The sequence below is a fragment of the Tursiops truncatus genome, chromosome 3 (assembly GCF_011762595.2).
Source record: "Tursiops truncatus isolate mTurTru1 chromosome 3, mTurTru1.mat.Y, whole genome shotgun sequence".
Classification (NCBI taxonomy): Eukaryota; Metazoa; Chordata; class Mammalia; order Artiodactyla; family Delphinidae; genus Tursiops; species Tursiops truncatus.
Window position 1 is genome coordinate 166,124,769 of NC_047036.1, and position 14,227 is coordinate 166,138,995.

A 14,227-nucleotide genomic window follows, 5' to 3' on the forward strand; every position below is an offset into this window, starting at 1 on the left:
CGTTATAAAGTTCCAAAGCAAACCAAACTAAGGAAGGAATGTTTAGAGGGGGAATATTTTAAGTAGGGGAATTAAAAAGTTCCATGTGGTTCCCTCTGGGGAGGAGTCAGGGGTACGGAGTAGGGAAGACGCATGTAGGAAACTCAGTGGCATTGATGATCTTCTCGTTCTTATGTTGCCAAGGGCCTCAGATATACTCATTTTATTATTATACTTCATTGCCTCCATATAAGTTATCTATACTTTTCATATATCAAATAATCCATAATTTAAAAAAATGTAAACCTTTCAAACTTCTCCATGGATTGATGCTTCAAAAATACTTTATCAAATGAGTGATTAATGAATGAGTAAATGAACAGAAAAAGAGAGAATAGGTGGACGAGGTACAAAAAGAAGAGGGTACAGAGGTTGGGAAAAGTGAGGATTCTACAACCAAAGCAAGACACAGATTCCATTGCCAAGACATGCAAGGAGATTATTACTTTTGCAGCTGAAGTTGCCATATTTCCAGGAGACTTCTGGATTGGGATGAAAGCCCACCATGCAGCCACAGCTGTAGGAGCCCAGGGTATTGGTGCAGACAGAATTTGGGCCACAGGGTGATGGATCCTGGAGGCATTCGTCAATATCTGCGAAGAACTCAAGAATATCAAACAATGCAGAGGAGTAAGAAGATACTTCTTTCCAGGGACGTCCAGCAAACCCTCCACTCACCTATGCAGTCCCCTTTTGGGTCTATGGAGTTGAGCTGTCCATTGCTTGGTGCAAAGCCAAGGTGGCAGGTACAAAAGTAGCTCCCGGGGGTGTTGGTGCATGTCGCGTTGAAAAGGCACTTATCAAGGCACTCATCAATATCTGTGGAGTAGAGAATGGGCATGAGGCAGAGTGGGCCACCAAGCCAACAAAAATCATGCTTCGCCTTCCAAAGCAGAGAGTGGTCGCTAAAACATGGCATCCCAAACAGGAACTACATTTCCCAGAACCCTCTGCATCTAGATGGGATCATGTGACTAGCTTTCACTTATGGGAACATGACATATGTCACTTCTGGGCCAAGGTGGTTAAGAAGTGGGTGTGCCTTTTCTCTCTTTCCCCACCCCTGACTGGAACCAGGAATTCTAATGCCCTAAGGGATAGAAGAACCAAGAGATACAAGGAGACTGGACACCTATATCACCTTGTGGAGGGAAGCTGCCCTTTGGCCAAGTATATCCATATTGGATTCATTTGAGAGTAAGAAATTTCTATTATGTTGAACTAGTGGTTCTCAACTGAGGGAGATTTGCCCGTCTGGGGACCTTGGGCAATGTCTGGAGACATTTTTGTTGGTCGCTGGGATCCAATGGATTGAGGCAAAAGATCCTATAATGCGCAGGACTGTCCCCCAGAACAAAGAGCTATCCAGCTCCAAAAGTCAATAGTACCAACGTTGAGGAACCCTGACCCAACTAATCTCCCTCAGAGGGTTTCTGAACCAGCTGCCATGCTCTGAGGAAGCCCAAGCAGCCATGAGGAAAAGTTCATAAGGAAAACTGAAGGGCCAACTGAGCTTCCAGTCAGAGACCAGTACCAACTACCAGCCATGTAAGCAAGGTCACTTTGCACCTGCTAACCATCCTACTGCCCCAGAAACACCATATGGTCAACCCACAGAATCACGGGCAAGAACAATTGATTGTTGATATAAGCCACTACCTTTCAGGGTAGTTTGACCTCCGCTGAGAAGTCCCCAAAATGGCTGGAAGAGTTACCTGTACACTTGAAAGCCTCAGGTTTCTCAGGGCTCCACAAACCAGGTGAAAAGAACCCTGGCAGGCAGGAGCAACTGTATTTTCCCAGGATGTTGGTGCAGACGGAACTGGGACCACAAAGTGTGGAGTTCCTGGAACATTCATCCACATCTAAGCAGAAAATCAAAAGGATGAAGGAGGCTGAGGCTACAGCAGCAGTTCATAGCCCTACCACTGACCTAAAGCCAATGGGTGTCCCCAGCTCCTCCGGGCTCACCTTCTTAAACACATTTGCATCACTATGAAAAGGAAACATTTAGAGGCGTGTGTATGACCCATGCAAATCTTCTGATGAGGCTCCCCACAGCTCAGGATAGAATCCATACTCCTCATTAGAACATATAAGACCCTAAGAGTCTGTTCCCAGCTGAGCTCATCCTTTCCTTCTAATCCCTTCATAATTCATGACCTGGATTCATCGATTACCTGTAGGTGCACAAAGGCTCATTGTCTCTCACCTGTGTTCCCTCAGCCTCAAACCCGTTGATGAATCTCAATTCCTCTCCAAGAAATCACTATATCAGAGTGGAGGGGTAAAGAGCATGGACATCTTGAGTTCAAAACCTGGCTCTGCCCCCTTATAATCTGGGTGTTACTGGGTGCTACGGAGTGAATTACGTCACCTCCCCCCAAATTCATATGTTGAAGCCCTACCCCTCAGTGGGATGGTATTTGGATGTGGAAAATAATTAGGTTTAGATGAGGTCATGAAGGTGGGATCCTCATGAGGGAGAAGGAGAAGAAACACAAGAGCTCTCTCTGCCATGGGAGAACACAGCAAGAAGACAGCTGTGTACAAGCCAGGAAGAGAGATGTTTCCAGAACCCTACCATGCTGACACCTTGATCTTGGACTTCCAGCCTCCAAAACTGTGAGATAATAAATCTCTGTTGTTAAAGCCCCCCCAGTCTCCGGTACTTTGTTATGGCAGCCTGAGCTGACTAATACACTGGACAAGAGAATTCATCTCCATGTGTCTCCTTTTCCTCATCTGTGAAATGGAAGTAATCATAGAACCCACCCCATAGTGTTGTTCAGAGGATTACGTAAGGTGATACATTATCTTTAAACACTCAGAACAGAACCTGGGACAGAGCAAGTACTAGGTTAAGTATTCGTTTACTAAAATAAAAAGTTAATGGCAGACGTGTTGAGCTTTCTTTGTGGCAGGCAATGAGGAAGATCCTTTACATGCATCCACTCAACAAACGCTCCCAGCAGCCCTGTGAGGTGCAAACTAATATTTCCATTTTTCAGAGGAGGAAACTGAGGCTTCAAAATTGTGCAAAGTCACATAGCTTGTGAAAGGCACAACCGGGATTTAAATTCAAGTTCTGTCTGGCTCTCGAATTTTTACATGACAGCTTTCCAGGCTGTCTTGAGTCTCAGAGACTGGAAATTTGGTGATTAAATTGATATCTGTCCTGCACAAGCCCACCCTGAGTTACCAGCAGGTGTAGCCTCATTCAGAGGCAGCAGATCATGGTGGTTGAGGTATGAAGTCACGCTAGGCATAGTTCTACCATGACTCTCTTATTTCCTTTCTACTTGACCTTGGAAGAGGTGATTCCACCACAATGGAGGCTCAGTTTCCTCATCTATAATATGGGTATAAAGTACCACTAATAGCATCAGGTTGTTGGGACGACTGAATGAGCACATATATGGAAGAGCTTAGTGCCTTGGCTGGGATCCTGCCTTTAGCACTGTGTACCTGCTGTTTCCCCCTCCTGGAACACCCTTCCCCAGATAACCCGTATCTCACTCCCTTCAGGTCTTTTCTCAATTATCAACTTCTCAGCATGGCCTTTCCCTACCACGCTATTAAAACTACAACTTCACCCTTGAGTATTCCCTACCCACCTGTCCTGCCTTCTTTGTCTTCATCTCCTTTAACTATCCCTGACACACAATATGTCCCTGAACGTATTTTGTTTGTTCCCTATCTCTCCCCACACTGGATGATAAGTTCCATGACAACAAGTATTTTTGCCTGCATTACACACTGCCGTATCCTCCATCCCTAGAATAGTGCTTGGCATGTAGTAGGTGTTCAGGAAGTGTTTGTTGAATGAATGCATGAATGATTATTGGCTTCAGCTTTGCAGATGAGGGCTTTGAATTCAGCTGAGACCCACCTCAAACCCTCCCCCACCACCGCTGTCTTTGCAAACAGATTGGACTTGATTCCCCAAGAGACCCATGAACCTACCTTCACAAGTCTCTCCCAGGCCCTGGAAACTCATCTTTCCCCTGCTGGATTCAAATCCTGGGTTGCAGGCACAAGAGTAGCTTCCAAGACTATTGTGGCAAGTTGAATGCTTTGGGCAAGTTCTGGGATCAGCACATTCATCCACATCTGGTGAGTGGAAATGGAAACCCCGGTCAAGGCAGAGGAAGCAGTGAGGACAGGAGACTGCAATCAGGAGATTCACTCCACCTGTTCTCCACCTGATGCTCCCCAATGCCCAGACTTTCCCCTTCTCTCTAACGTCCTTGCATCTAAGCATGGTCTTGAGAATAATGCTGGCCAACCGTATGCAAGCAAAAGGGTGGCAAATAGTTTCAAGTCACAATGATCATAGATTGCAGAAATGGCTGTCATCCTTTACTCCTCCCTGTGTCCACAACTTGGGATGAGGTTTGTGCCGTACCATGCGACATTGCCACTCCTCTCTTTAAGATGAGTTTGTTTCCCCAGCCCTTGACTGTAGCTGGCTCTATGACTTGCGTTGGTCAATAAATATGGCAGAAGCAATGTGGCGCCAGTTCCAAACTTAGACCTCAAGAAACTTACTTGCTTCTACTCACACTTTGGACCCCTTGCCTCTGCCATATGAACAAACCCCAGGTTAATTTAAAAAAAAAAGACAAAGTGCAAGAGAGTTGGATCATCCCAGATGAGCCCCAGATATGTGAGACCCACAGCTGTCCACAAACACATGAACAAGCCCAGTGGAGACCCAAAGAAATGACCAGCAGAGCCCAACCTAAACTGCCAACATGTGGAATCCAGAACTAGACAAATGGTGGTTGTTTTAACCACCAACTTCTGGGGTGATTTGTTACTCAGCAATAGCTAACTGCTACAAATAGATCAGAAAAGTCAGAGATGACTTCAAATATCTCTAAATCCAAGTCAAGGGGGTATGTTGAGGGCTTGATCACTCCATGCCTTGCTTGATAGAGTCACCCTCCCTTTAAATAAATAATAGTGCTGCAGCAGACTCAGGAAGATGGAGCCCTTGTCTCTTGGTGAGAATATTCTGGCTGCAGTGCAGAGGATAGATTCAAGGGATCAACACTAGAAAAAGGGAAAGACTAGTGAGGAGGCTGTTGCAATACTGATGAAATCTAAACCAAGGATGGAAAAGAGTGAAGAGATTCAAGACATATTTAGCAGGCATTTTGCCCAATGACATGATGGCTGATTTAATATGGAAGGGGAGGGAGGATCAAGAATAACTCTCAGGTCTTCATTCAAACACCTTTCAGGGAAAAGTTTTGAAGTTTGGGTCTGAGCTCTCCCCAGGACAGAGTTTATCTCAGTGCTACTGACACTTCAGACCAGATCATTCTTGGCTGTGGGGAGACTGTTCTGTGCATTGGAGGATGTTTAGCAGGGTCTCTGGTCTCTACCCACCAGTTGACAGTAACACAAACCACCCGCCTCCGCCACCAGTTGTGACAACCAAAAATGTCTCCAGACATTGTCAATATCTCCCCCCCCCCACAGGGTGGTCAATGAATCACTCTAAGGATCGAGCTCCCCCCCACCGTTACTCTCAAGTACTGCCTGACCCACTGCTTAACTCATAGTAGACCCTCAACGGGAGTTCACATTCAGGTTCTTCTACTTAATAGCTGTGTATTCTTAAACAAATGACTTTACCTCTCTGAGCCTCGACTGGATTATTTCTAAAATGAGGATCATAATCCCTACCACATAGGATCACTATATGAAGTTCTTAATTAATCGAGTAGGTAAAGAAGATCAGGTTCTCTATACCTTCACAGCTCGAGTTTTTAGAGGTGTACCCAACTTGACAGCTGCACCTGTAGCTTCCCAAAGAGTTGGTACACTCAGAGTGCTCTGGGCAGATCCCACTGTCGAGGCATTCATTAATGTCTGAGGAGCAGTGGAGGACATCGGGAAGACAAAAGATTAGGTGTCTATGGTTAGAAACACAGGTACCCAACTCAGTAGGAGCTGTCCACCGAAGACCCATGCCTGAGAGCCTGAGCGCATTACCTGTACAGGTGAAATGACCTGGCTTTCCTGGGTTCCAGTTATTTCCAGTGGGAGAAGAGAAACCAGGCAAACAATTGCACTTATACCTCCCTGGCAGGTTTCTGCAGATTGAGTTAGGACCACATGGTGGGTGGCTTTGAGAACATTCATCTATATCTGGAGAGAAAAAGAGTCAGAGTGTTACAAATTTTCTTCATCTTGTGAAACAGTTTGCATTTTCCAAAGTTGGTTGAAACAATGTCTTCCATCCCATATGCCCTTAATTCAACGCCCTTTCATTGGTATTCCTTCCATCGAGCCCTGGGGTCTACATTTCCTCCCCTTGAATCTGACCATGCTTGTGACTATGGTGGTGGTGACACTAGGTCCTAAATATACCATGCAAGTCATAAAAATGTCACACACTTCCACCTTGCTCTCTTGAGAAGCTGGTGCTTGACTCAGCCGCCACACTGTGAGGAAGCTCAACCAGCCATGAGAAAGCAGCCCACGTGGAGAAGAACTAAGACCTCCAGCCCACAGCCCTGGCAGAGCAGCCAGCCAACAGCCAGCACCAGCTTGCCAGCCTTCTGAGTGAGCCCCCTGCAAACTGGATCCTCCAGCCCCAAGCTAAGCCGACTCAACTAACAATGTGTAGAACAAAGTCAAGTCATCCTCAGCATACTCAGTCCAAATGGAAGATTCATTCATGAGCAAAATAAATGATTGCTGGTGTTTTAATACACAAAGTTGGCTGCTCCCCAGCAATAGATAACCAGAACAGTTTCCAAACCCACCTCTAGGAATTTACTCATTGAAGCACCCATAGAATTGTGCAGTCATGGTACCATGGGGTGGTCCTCCCCTAATCTCCTTCAGCCCTACTCTGTCAAGTCACCCTGAATAAACACTTACGATGCACTTGTCGTGCAAATAGAACTTAAAGGCAAGTACCCTACAGCTCCCTCCCAGCAAACTGTGCCTCTCCTAGAGAGAAATCTGTACCTGCCACTATATATCAAGATAAGATCACAGGAATGTTCATTCCAGCTTTAAGTCATGAAACATTAGAAAGACCTAGTGTCCATCAATTGCAGGGTGATTAGGTCTGGAGTTGACATAAAGAATAAGGTAGCATAGTCCTTCATTGGACAAATATCTATCAAATATTCACAATGTGTTAGGTACCACAGGTCAAAGACATAGAGTGGACAAGATCCTTGCTGTAGACCATTTTGTAGATGGGGAATGTTGCCCTCACCCATTATTTAAAAACAAGGGACCAACAAGACTACTGTGCTTACTGAATAACCCACGAACTGTAGCCTAAAGATTTTAAAAAGTATGTTTGTACAGATGACCAATGAAAAGATCACTAATTATTTGAGAAATGCAAACCAAAACTACAATGAGGTATCACCTCACACCAGTCAGAGTGGCCATCATTAAAAAGTCTACAAATAACAAAGGCTGGAGAGGGTGTGGAGAAAAGGGAACCCTCCTAACACCGTTGGTGGGAATGTAAATTGGTGCAGTCACCATGGAGAACAGTATGGAGGTTCCTTAAACAACTAAAAATAGAGCTACCATATGATCCTGCAATCCCACTCCTGGGCATATATCCGGACAAAACCATAATTTGAAAAGATACATGCACCACAATATTCATAGCAGCACTATTTACAATAGCCAAGACATGGAGGCAACCAAAATGTCCATAAACAGTTGAATGGATAAAGAAGATGTGGTCCATATGTACAATGGAATATTACTCAGTCATGACAATGAATGAAATAATGCCATTTGCAGCAATGTGGATGTACCTAGAGATTATCATACTATGTGAAGTCAGACAGAGAAAGACAAATACCGTATGATACCACCTGTATGTGGAATCTAAAATATGACACAAATGAATTTATTTGCAAGCCAGAAATAGACTCCCAGACATAGAGAACAGACTTGTCATTGCCAAGGGAGTGGAGGGGAGGATGGAATGTGAGTTTGGGGTTAGCAGATGCAAAGTATTACATTTAGAATGGATAAACAACAAGGTCCTACTGTACAGCACAGGGAACTATATTCAATATCCTGTAATAAACCATAATGGAAAAGAATCTGAAAAAAAAAAATATATACACACACACACACATACACAGACACACATATACGTATATATATATAGCTGAATCATTTTGCTGTATAGCAGAAATTAACACAACATTGTAAATCAACTATACTTCAATAAAAAATAATGTTTTAAGAAAGTATGTTTGGGGTTCCCTGGGAACTATAATAATACAAATCAGTTATCTTGTTCAGAGCTCAGCAAGTGATTTACAGCCCATAAGTCAAATCCAGCCTGCTCCCTGTTTGTGTAAATAAAGTTTTATTAGAACACAGCCCCACTCATTTATTTCTGTATCATCTGTGGCTGCTTTTGCACTACCCCTGGAGTACTAAGTAGTCAAGAGAGATCATTCAGCCAGCAACCTCCAAAATATTTACTATCCGGCCCCTTACAGAAAAAGTTTGCAGACCCCTGCAAACTACGTCAGAGGCATAGTCGGACCTTTACAGTCAAGAGGAGAGTTTGGGTCTAAATATAAGGGCTACAAACCAAAAACTTAGCTTATTCTGGGAATTATTTTAGTTTCTATTATTTATGTTGATAGTAGCTCTTGGGACGGTACATGTGTCTAACACACTGCATACACTACTGCATATAATCTCAAATATCCTTTAATGTAGGTACTCTTATACTCCCATTCTACAGATGGAAATAGTGAGGCTGAGAGAGATTAAATACAATTTCCCAACGCTTCACAACTGGACTGTGGCAAATAGGTAAGTGGTTGAGAGATCGCTGTTACACTCAAAAAGACCTGGGTTTGAATTCCAGTTTGACTGATCCTAAAGAAGTCGTTTCAGTTCTCCAAGCCTTGGTCTTCTCATCTGTACGGTGGAGATCATCACAACGACTACCCTTGACGTAATGTGAAAATGCACGTAAAGCCCCTCACACAGGGCCTGGCTCTCAATACATGCGGAAAATCTTGTGATTTGCATAGAGAGGCGACCAGAAGGAAATCAGTGGTTATTTCCAGATATTGACAAACAGCATAATTTTGTTTCTTTTTATTCTAACACTTGTCTCTAATCATTGGAGGTTTTTGTGACCAGGAACAGAAAGAAAGAAAGAGGGGGTGAGGGGGAGGGAGGGAGGGAGGAAGGAAAGAGAGAAAGAGAGGGGGGAGAGAGAGAGGGAGAGGGAGCGAGGGAGGGAGGAAGGAAGGAAGGAAGGGATTAAGAAATAAAGAAAGAGAAAGAAAGAAAGAAAGAAAGAAAGAAAGAAAAGAAAGAAAGAAAGAAAGAAAGGAAGGAAGGAAGGAAGGAAGGAAGGAAGGAAGGAAGAAAGGGAGAGACAGGGAGGGAAGGAGGGAGGAAATAACGCTTGGGAAAAAAGAAAAAGTACCTACATCTGCGGCCCAACCAGCTTCCACCTGATTTTTCAACTGAATGCTAGCGGATTTTGAGGGGGCATGAACTCACCTTTGCATTCCACTTGTGGGTCCCTGAACTTCGTCTGTCCATTGCTGGACAGGAAGCCTTTTTTGCAAGTACAGTAGTAACTTGTTGAAGTGTTGGTGCAGGTTGCGTACGCCGGACACATGGTGGTGTCTGTACACCCATTCATATCTAGGCAATGGAGAAGAAAGGATTTGGGTTAGAGCACCGAGTGGGCTGCAAGGGAAGCCAGCGCAAGAGAAGGAAGGTGACTGTTATGAGTTGAATTGGGTCCCCCCTCCCCCAAATGTTGAAGTTATTGAAGTCCTAAACGCTGGTCCCTGAGAATGTGACCTTATTTGGAAATAGAGTCTTTGTAAATGTAATTAAGACCTAAATTAAGATGAGATTATACTGGAGCAGGGTGGTCCTTTAACCTGATATGATTGGTGTCCTTCTAAGAACAAGAGGCGAGGCACAGAGACAGGGAGAACAGCACGTGATGATGGAGGCAGAGATCAGAAGGGCACATCTACAAGCTAAGGACCACCAAGCATGACCAGCAATGCCAGAAGCTAGGAGAGCTTGGAATAGATTCCCCCCTACAGCCTTGAGAGAAAGCACCTCGATTTCAGACTTCTGGTCTCCAGAACTGTGCGAGGATACATTTCTGTTGTTTTGAGCCACCTGGTTTGTGGTAATTTCAGCAGCCCTGGGAAACTGATACAGCCACCAAGGGAGCTCAGTGAAGGACCTTATAGACCCCAGACCCTTGCTGCTCCAAGTGTGGTCCACAGACCAGTAGCATCTGCCTCATCTGGGATCCCCAAGAGATCTTGGGAAATCAGATGCTGATTCGGGTCTCGGGATGGACCTAAGATTCTGCATTGTTAACAAGTCCCTGAAAGAGCATCAGAGCTCTAGACAGAAGAGTTATGAGCGAACATTACAGCCCTGCAACTGATTTTATTACAGCCCCTGCTGACATCTTTTTTTTTTTTTGCGGTACACGGGCCTCTGACTGTCGTGGCCTCTCCTGCTGCAGAGCACAAGCTTCGGACACTCAGACTCAGCGGCCATGGCTCACGGGCCCAGCCGCTCCATGGCATGTGGGATCTTCCTGGACCGGGGCACGAACCCGTGTCCCTTGCATCGGCAGGCGGACTCTCAACCCCTGCGCCACCAGGGAAGCCCACCTGCTGACATCTTGATTTTAGCCCAGTAGGACCCATTTCGGACTTCTGACCTCCAGAGCCATAAGATAAGGTTTTTGTTATTTTAATCCACCAAGTCTATGGGAATTTGTTACAGCACCCACAGAAAACGAATCCAGATCCCATTATACAGCTGTGGAAAACTGAGGGTCAGAGACGTTCAGTGACTTGCCCGAGGACACACAGCTGGTGAGAGGCGGCAGCAGGCCTGTCAAAATCCAAAGTGCGTGGTTTTCACTACTGCTAGGCAAGAAGAGGTGGGTCTGGCTGGAAATGGAATAAATCTTCAGGCAATTTCTAAGACAATTCTATGCAAAAACTTTTTCAATTGGTTGTTTCAAGTCTTTTGTCTTGATGGACTGTAAGCTCCCAGAAGGCAGGGGGTTGTGTCTGTCTCATTTACTGCTGTGTCCCGAGTGCATAGTGGGTGCTCGGTCATGAAGACCTCACTGAGAAGGTAACATTTGAGCAAAGACCTAAGGGAGCTGAGTGAGTGAGCTATGAAACTATTTAAGGCAGAGGAAACAGCAAGTGCAAAGGTCCTGTGGCAGGACCATGCCTAGTGATGTCATGGAATTACAAGATGGGTGTGGTTGGAGCAGAGTGGATGACAGGTCCATGGGAGGAGGTGATATGACAAAATCACGTAGGATCTGCTGGACCATTGTAAGGTTTCAGCTTTTTATCAGAGACGGATGGGAGCCATGGGAGAGTTTGAGCAGAGGAGGAATACAGCATCACTTGGGTTTTCACATGATCCTTCTGGCCACTGGTTGGAGGATGAACTGTAGCGGAGCAGAGGTAGGATGACCAGGTAGGAGGCAACTGCACTTGTCCAGGTGAGCGATGATGGTGGATACAGCCCGGGTGGGAACAGGGGCGCACATAAGATTCTGGGTTTATTCAGAAGGTAATGCTAATGGGATTTGCCGATGGATTGGATGTGGGATGTAATAGAAAGAGAGAAGTCAACAGAAGTGACCCCAACAATTAGTCAGATTTATAAAGTGCTGCAAAAACAAAAGGGACAGATTTTCATTACTAAGGTCTTGAAAGCCAGACTCTTTGCTGCCTGCACACTGCCTTGTTTATTTCCCTTCCCTGCACTATGCCTCCGGTTTTATCTCTCTTCTCATTTCCAGCTTCCTCTTTCATCTGCAAAGGCAACATTTCTTTTTGCAGATTTACTGTGTATTACCACTTGTGATCTCTCAACTCTGAGTTTCCCATTACTTCCTTTCTTCCTCTAGCCCAATCTCTCAGGACTCAAATCCACCCCAAACCAGAATAGCAACACGGTCCTGTGTGACCGGCCACCTGCTAGCTTCTCTGGCTCATCTTCTACCTGGTCCCACCACCCACACTCACCTCTGCTCAGTTCTCCAAATTCTTTCTGGCCTGCAGATCTTGAGACGTGCCAGAATCATGTGAGCCAATTCCTTACAATAAATATTAACATATACTTATATGTAGCTATCCATTCTATTGATTCTGTTTCGCTGGATAACCCTGACAAATACAAACACCTACTATATGCCAGGCAATATTCTAAGCCCTGTGGATTCAGCAGAGGAACAAGACATACAAAATTCCCCACCTTCACGGAGATGATAATCTGATGAGGCATACAATGTCAAAACTAGGGTAGTCACTGAGAAGATAACTCATGAGCTGAAGCATACAGAAGGTGAGGGAGGGAGCCATGTATATATAGGGAGCAAAAGATTCCGGGCAGAAGGAACAGCACATGCAAAGACCCTGGGGCAGGACAGTGCCTGGTGTGTTACAGGAAGAGCAAAGAAACCCAGGTGGCTGGAGCAGAGTGAGCGAGGGGGAGAGAGAGGGAGGAAGGGAGGGCAGGGAGGAGACAGGGCAGGTCGTGCAGGACTTTGTGGGCAGCAGGGAGGACTCAGACTTTTGCCCTGAGGGAGGAGGGAACCCTGGAGGGCTGTGGGCAGAGGTGGGGCAGGACCTGACTCAGGGGCTCACAGGCGCCCTCTGGACATTCTTAGAAGGGCAAGGAAACAGGAGACCGAGGCAGAAGCCACTTCAACAATCCAACCGAGACATGCACATGATCCTCAACCGTGAGCACAACAACTTAATAGATGGTCACTTAATTGACGAACATAGAAAATGAGACTCAAGGAGGCAAAGAGACTTTTAAAAATATAACTAGAACTACCATTTCCTAGGTGTCTTCCACCTGCCCAGCCCCTTCCTTAGATGTTCTGCAGTCCTCACGATAATGCTTTGAGGAGAGATGACCAAGCCATCCTGGTTTTCCCAGGACTTTCCCGGTGTTAGCACTCAAAGTCCAGCATCCTGGGAAACACCCCTTCCCTCCAGTCTGGGTCAAGCCAGGATAGTGGGTCACCCTACTTCAAGGTAAATGTTAGGACTCCTTTCTACAGATGTGGAAAGGGAGGCCCAAGAGAGTTTGTAAAACCGTTCCCAGGTCACACCACGAGTCAGGATGCAAGAGAAGAGCCAAGCAGAGTGGACGGGTGTTAAGAGGGAGTGAGGATGTGAAGAGGAAAACCCAGCCTCTTCCTGGGGATTTACCACCATCAGCTCACGAGTCCTTCACACCTTGCCAAGTAAGAAAGGATGGGATTCCAATGTTCATGGAAGCACTTTTTATAAGAGCCAAGACATGGAAGCAACCTAATGTCCACGGACAGATGAATGGATAAAGAAGATATGAGATATATATATACACACATACACATACAATGGAATATTTCTCAGTTATAAAAAAGAATGAAATAATGTCATTTGCAGCAACATGGATGGACCTAGAGATTATCATATTAAGTGAAGTAAGCACTTATATGTGGAATTTTTAAAAAATGATACAAATGAACTTACTTACAAAACAGAAATAGATTCACAGACATAGAAAACAGACTTATGGTTACCAAAGGGGATAGCGGGCGGTGGGGAGAGGTACATTAGGAGTTTGGGATTAACAGATACACACTACTATATATAAAACAGGTAAACGAGGACCTACTGTATAGCACAGGGAACTACGTTCAATTTCTTGTAATAACCTATAATGGAAAAGAATCTGAAAAAGAATATATATACACGTGTGTGTGTATGTGTGTGTGTGTGTGTGTGTGTGTGTATAAAAATGAATCACTTTGCTGGACACCTGAAACTAACACAACATTGAATATTAACTATACTTCAATTTTTAAAAACAGTTTAAAAAAAGGAGGTGGGGGGAATTCTCTGGCAGTCCAGTGGTTAGGACTCTGTGCTTCCACTGCAGGGGGCATGGGTTTAATCCCTGGTGGGGGAATTAAGATCCCACATGCTGCGCGGTGAGGTCAAAAAAAAAAAAAGTTTTAAAAATATGGGTGGGGAGATAGCAGCGGCTCTCGGCCCTACCCCCATCCAATTTACCTGATTGGCATTGCATCCCCGCCACTGTCTCGCTGGCCTAGAAGTATTGCCTGACAGATGCAGGAGTG

The 14,227-nt window shown here is 45.1% G+C and overlaps 1 protein-coding gene across 4 annotated transcripts in view; it reads right to left on the reverse strand.

The window, feature by feature from the left end:
- The window catches only part of ADGRE1 (adhesion G protein-coupled receptor E1), a 50,211-nt gene that overhangs the window by 29,832 nt on the left and 6,152 nt on the right, over nucleotides 1–14,227 (reverse strand). For all 4 annotated transcript variants that reach the window (XR_012331110.1, XM_033854517.2, XM_073803337.1 and 1 more), the window contains 7 exons: nucleotides 9,577–9,723; nucleotides 6,046–6,201; nucleotides 5,803–5,922; nucleotides 4,006–4,152; nucleotides 1,755–1,904; nucleotides 718–858; nucleotides 486–632 (listed from right to left, as the gene is read on the reverse strand). Coding sequence is in view for 3 of the 4 variants with exons in the window: in XM_033854517.2 (XP_033710408.1) it covers nucleotides 486–632; nucleotides 718–858; nucleotides 1,755–1,904; nucleotides 4,006–4,152; nucleotides 5,803–5,922; nucleotides 6,046–6,201; nucleotides 9,577–9,723 (1,008 nt within the window). In the remaining variant the exon portion in view is untranslated. The remainder of the gene's footprint in view (nucleotides 1–485; nucleotides 633–717; nucleotides 859–1,754; nucleotides 1,905–4,005; nucleotides 4,153–5,802; nucleotides 5,923–6,045; nucleotides 6,202–9,576; nucleotides 9,724–14,227) is intronic.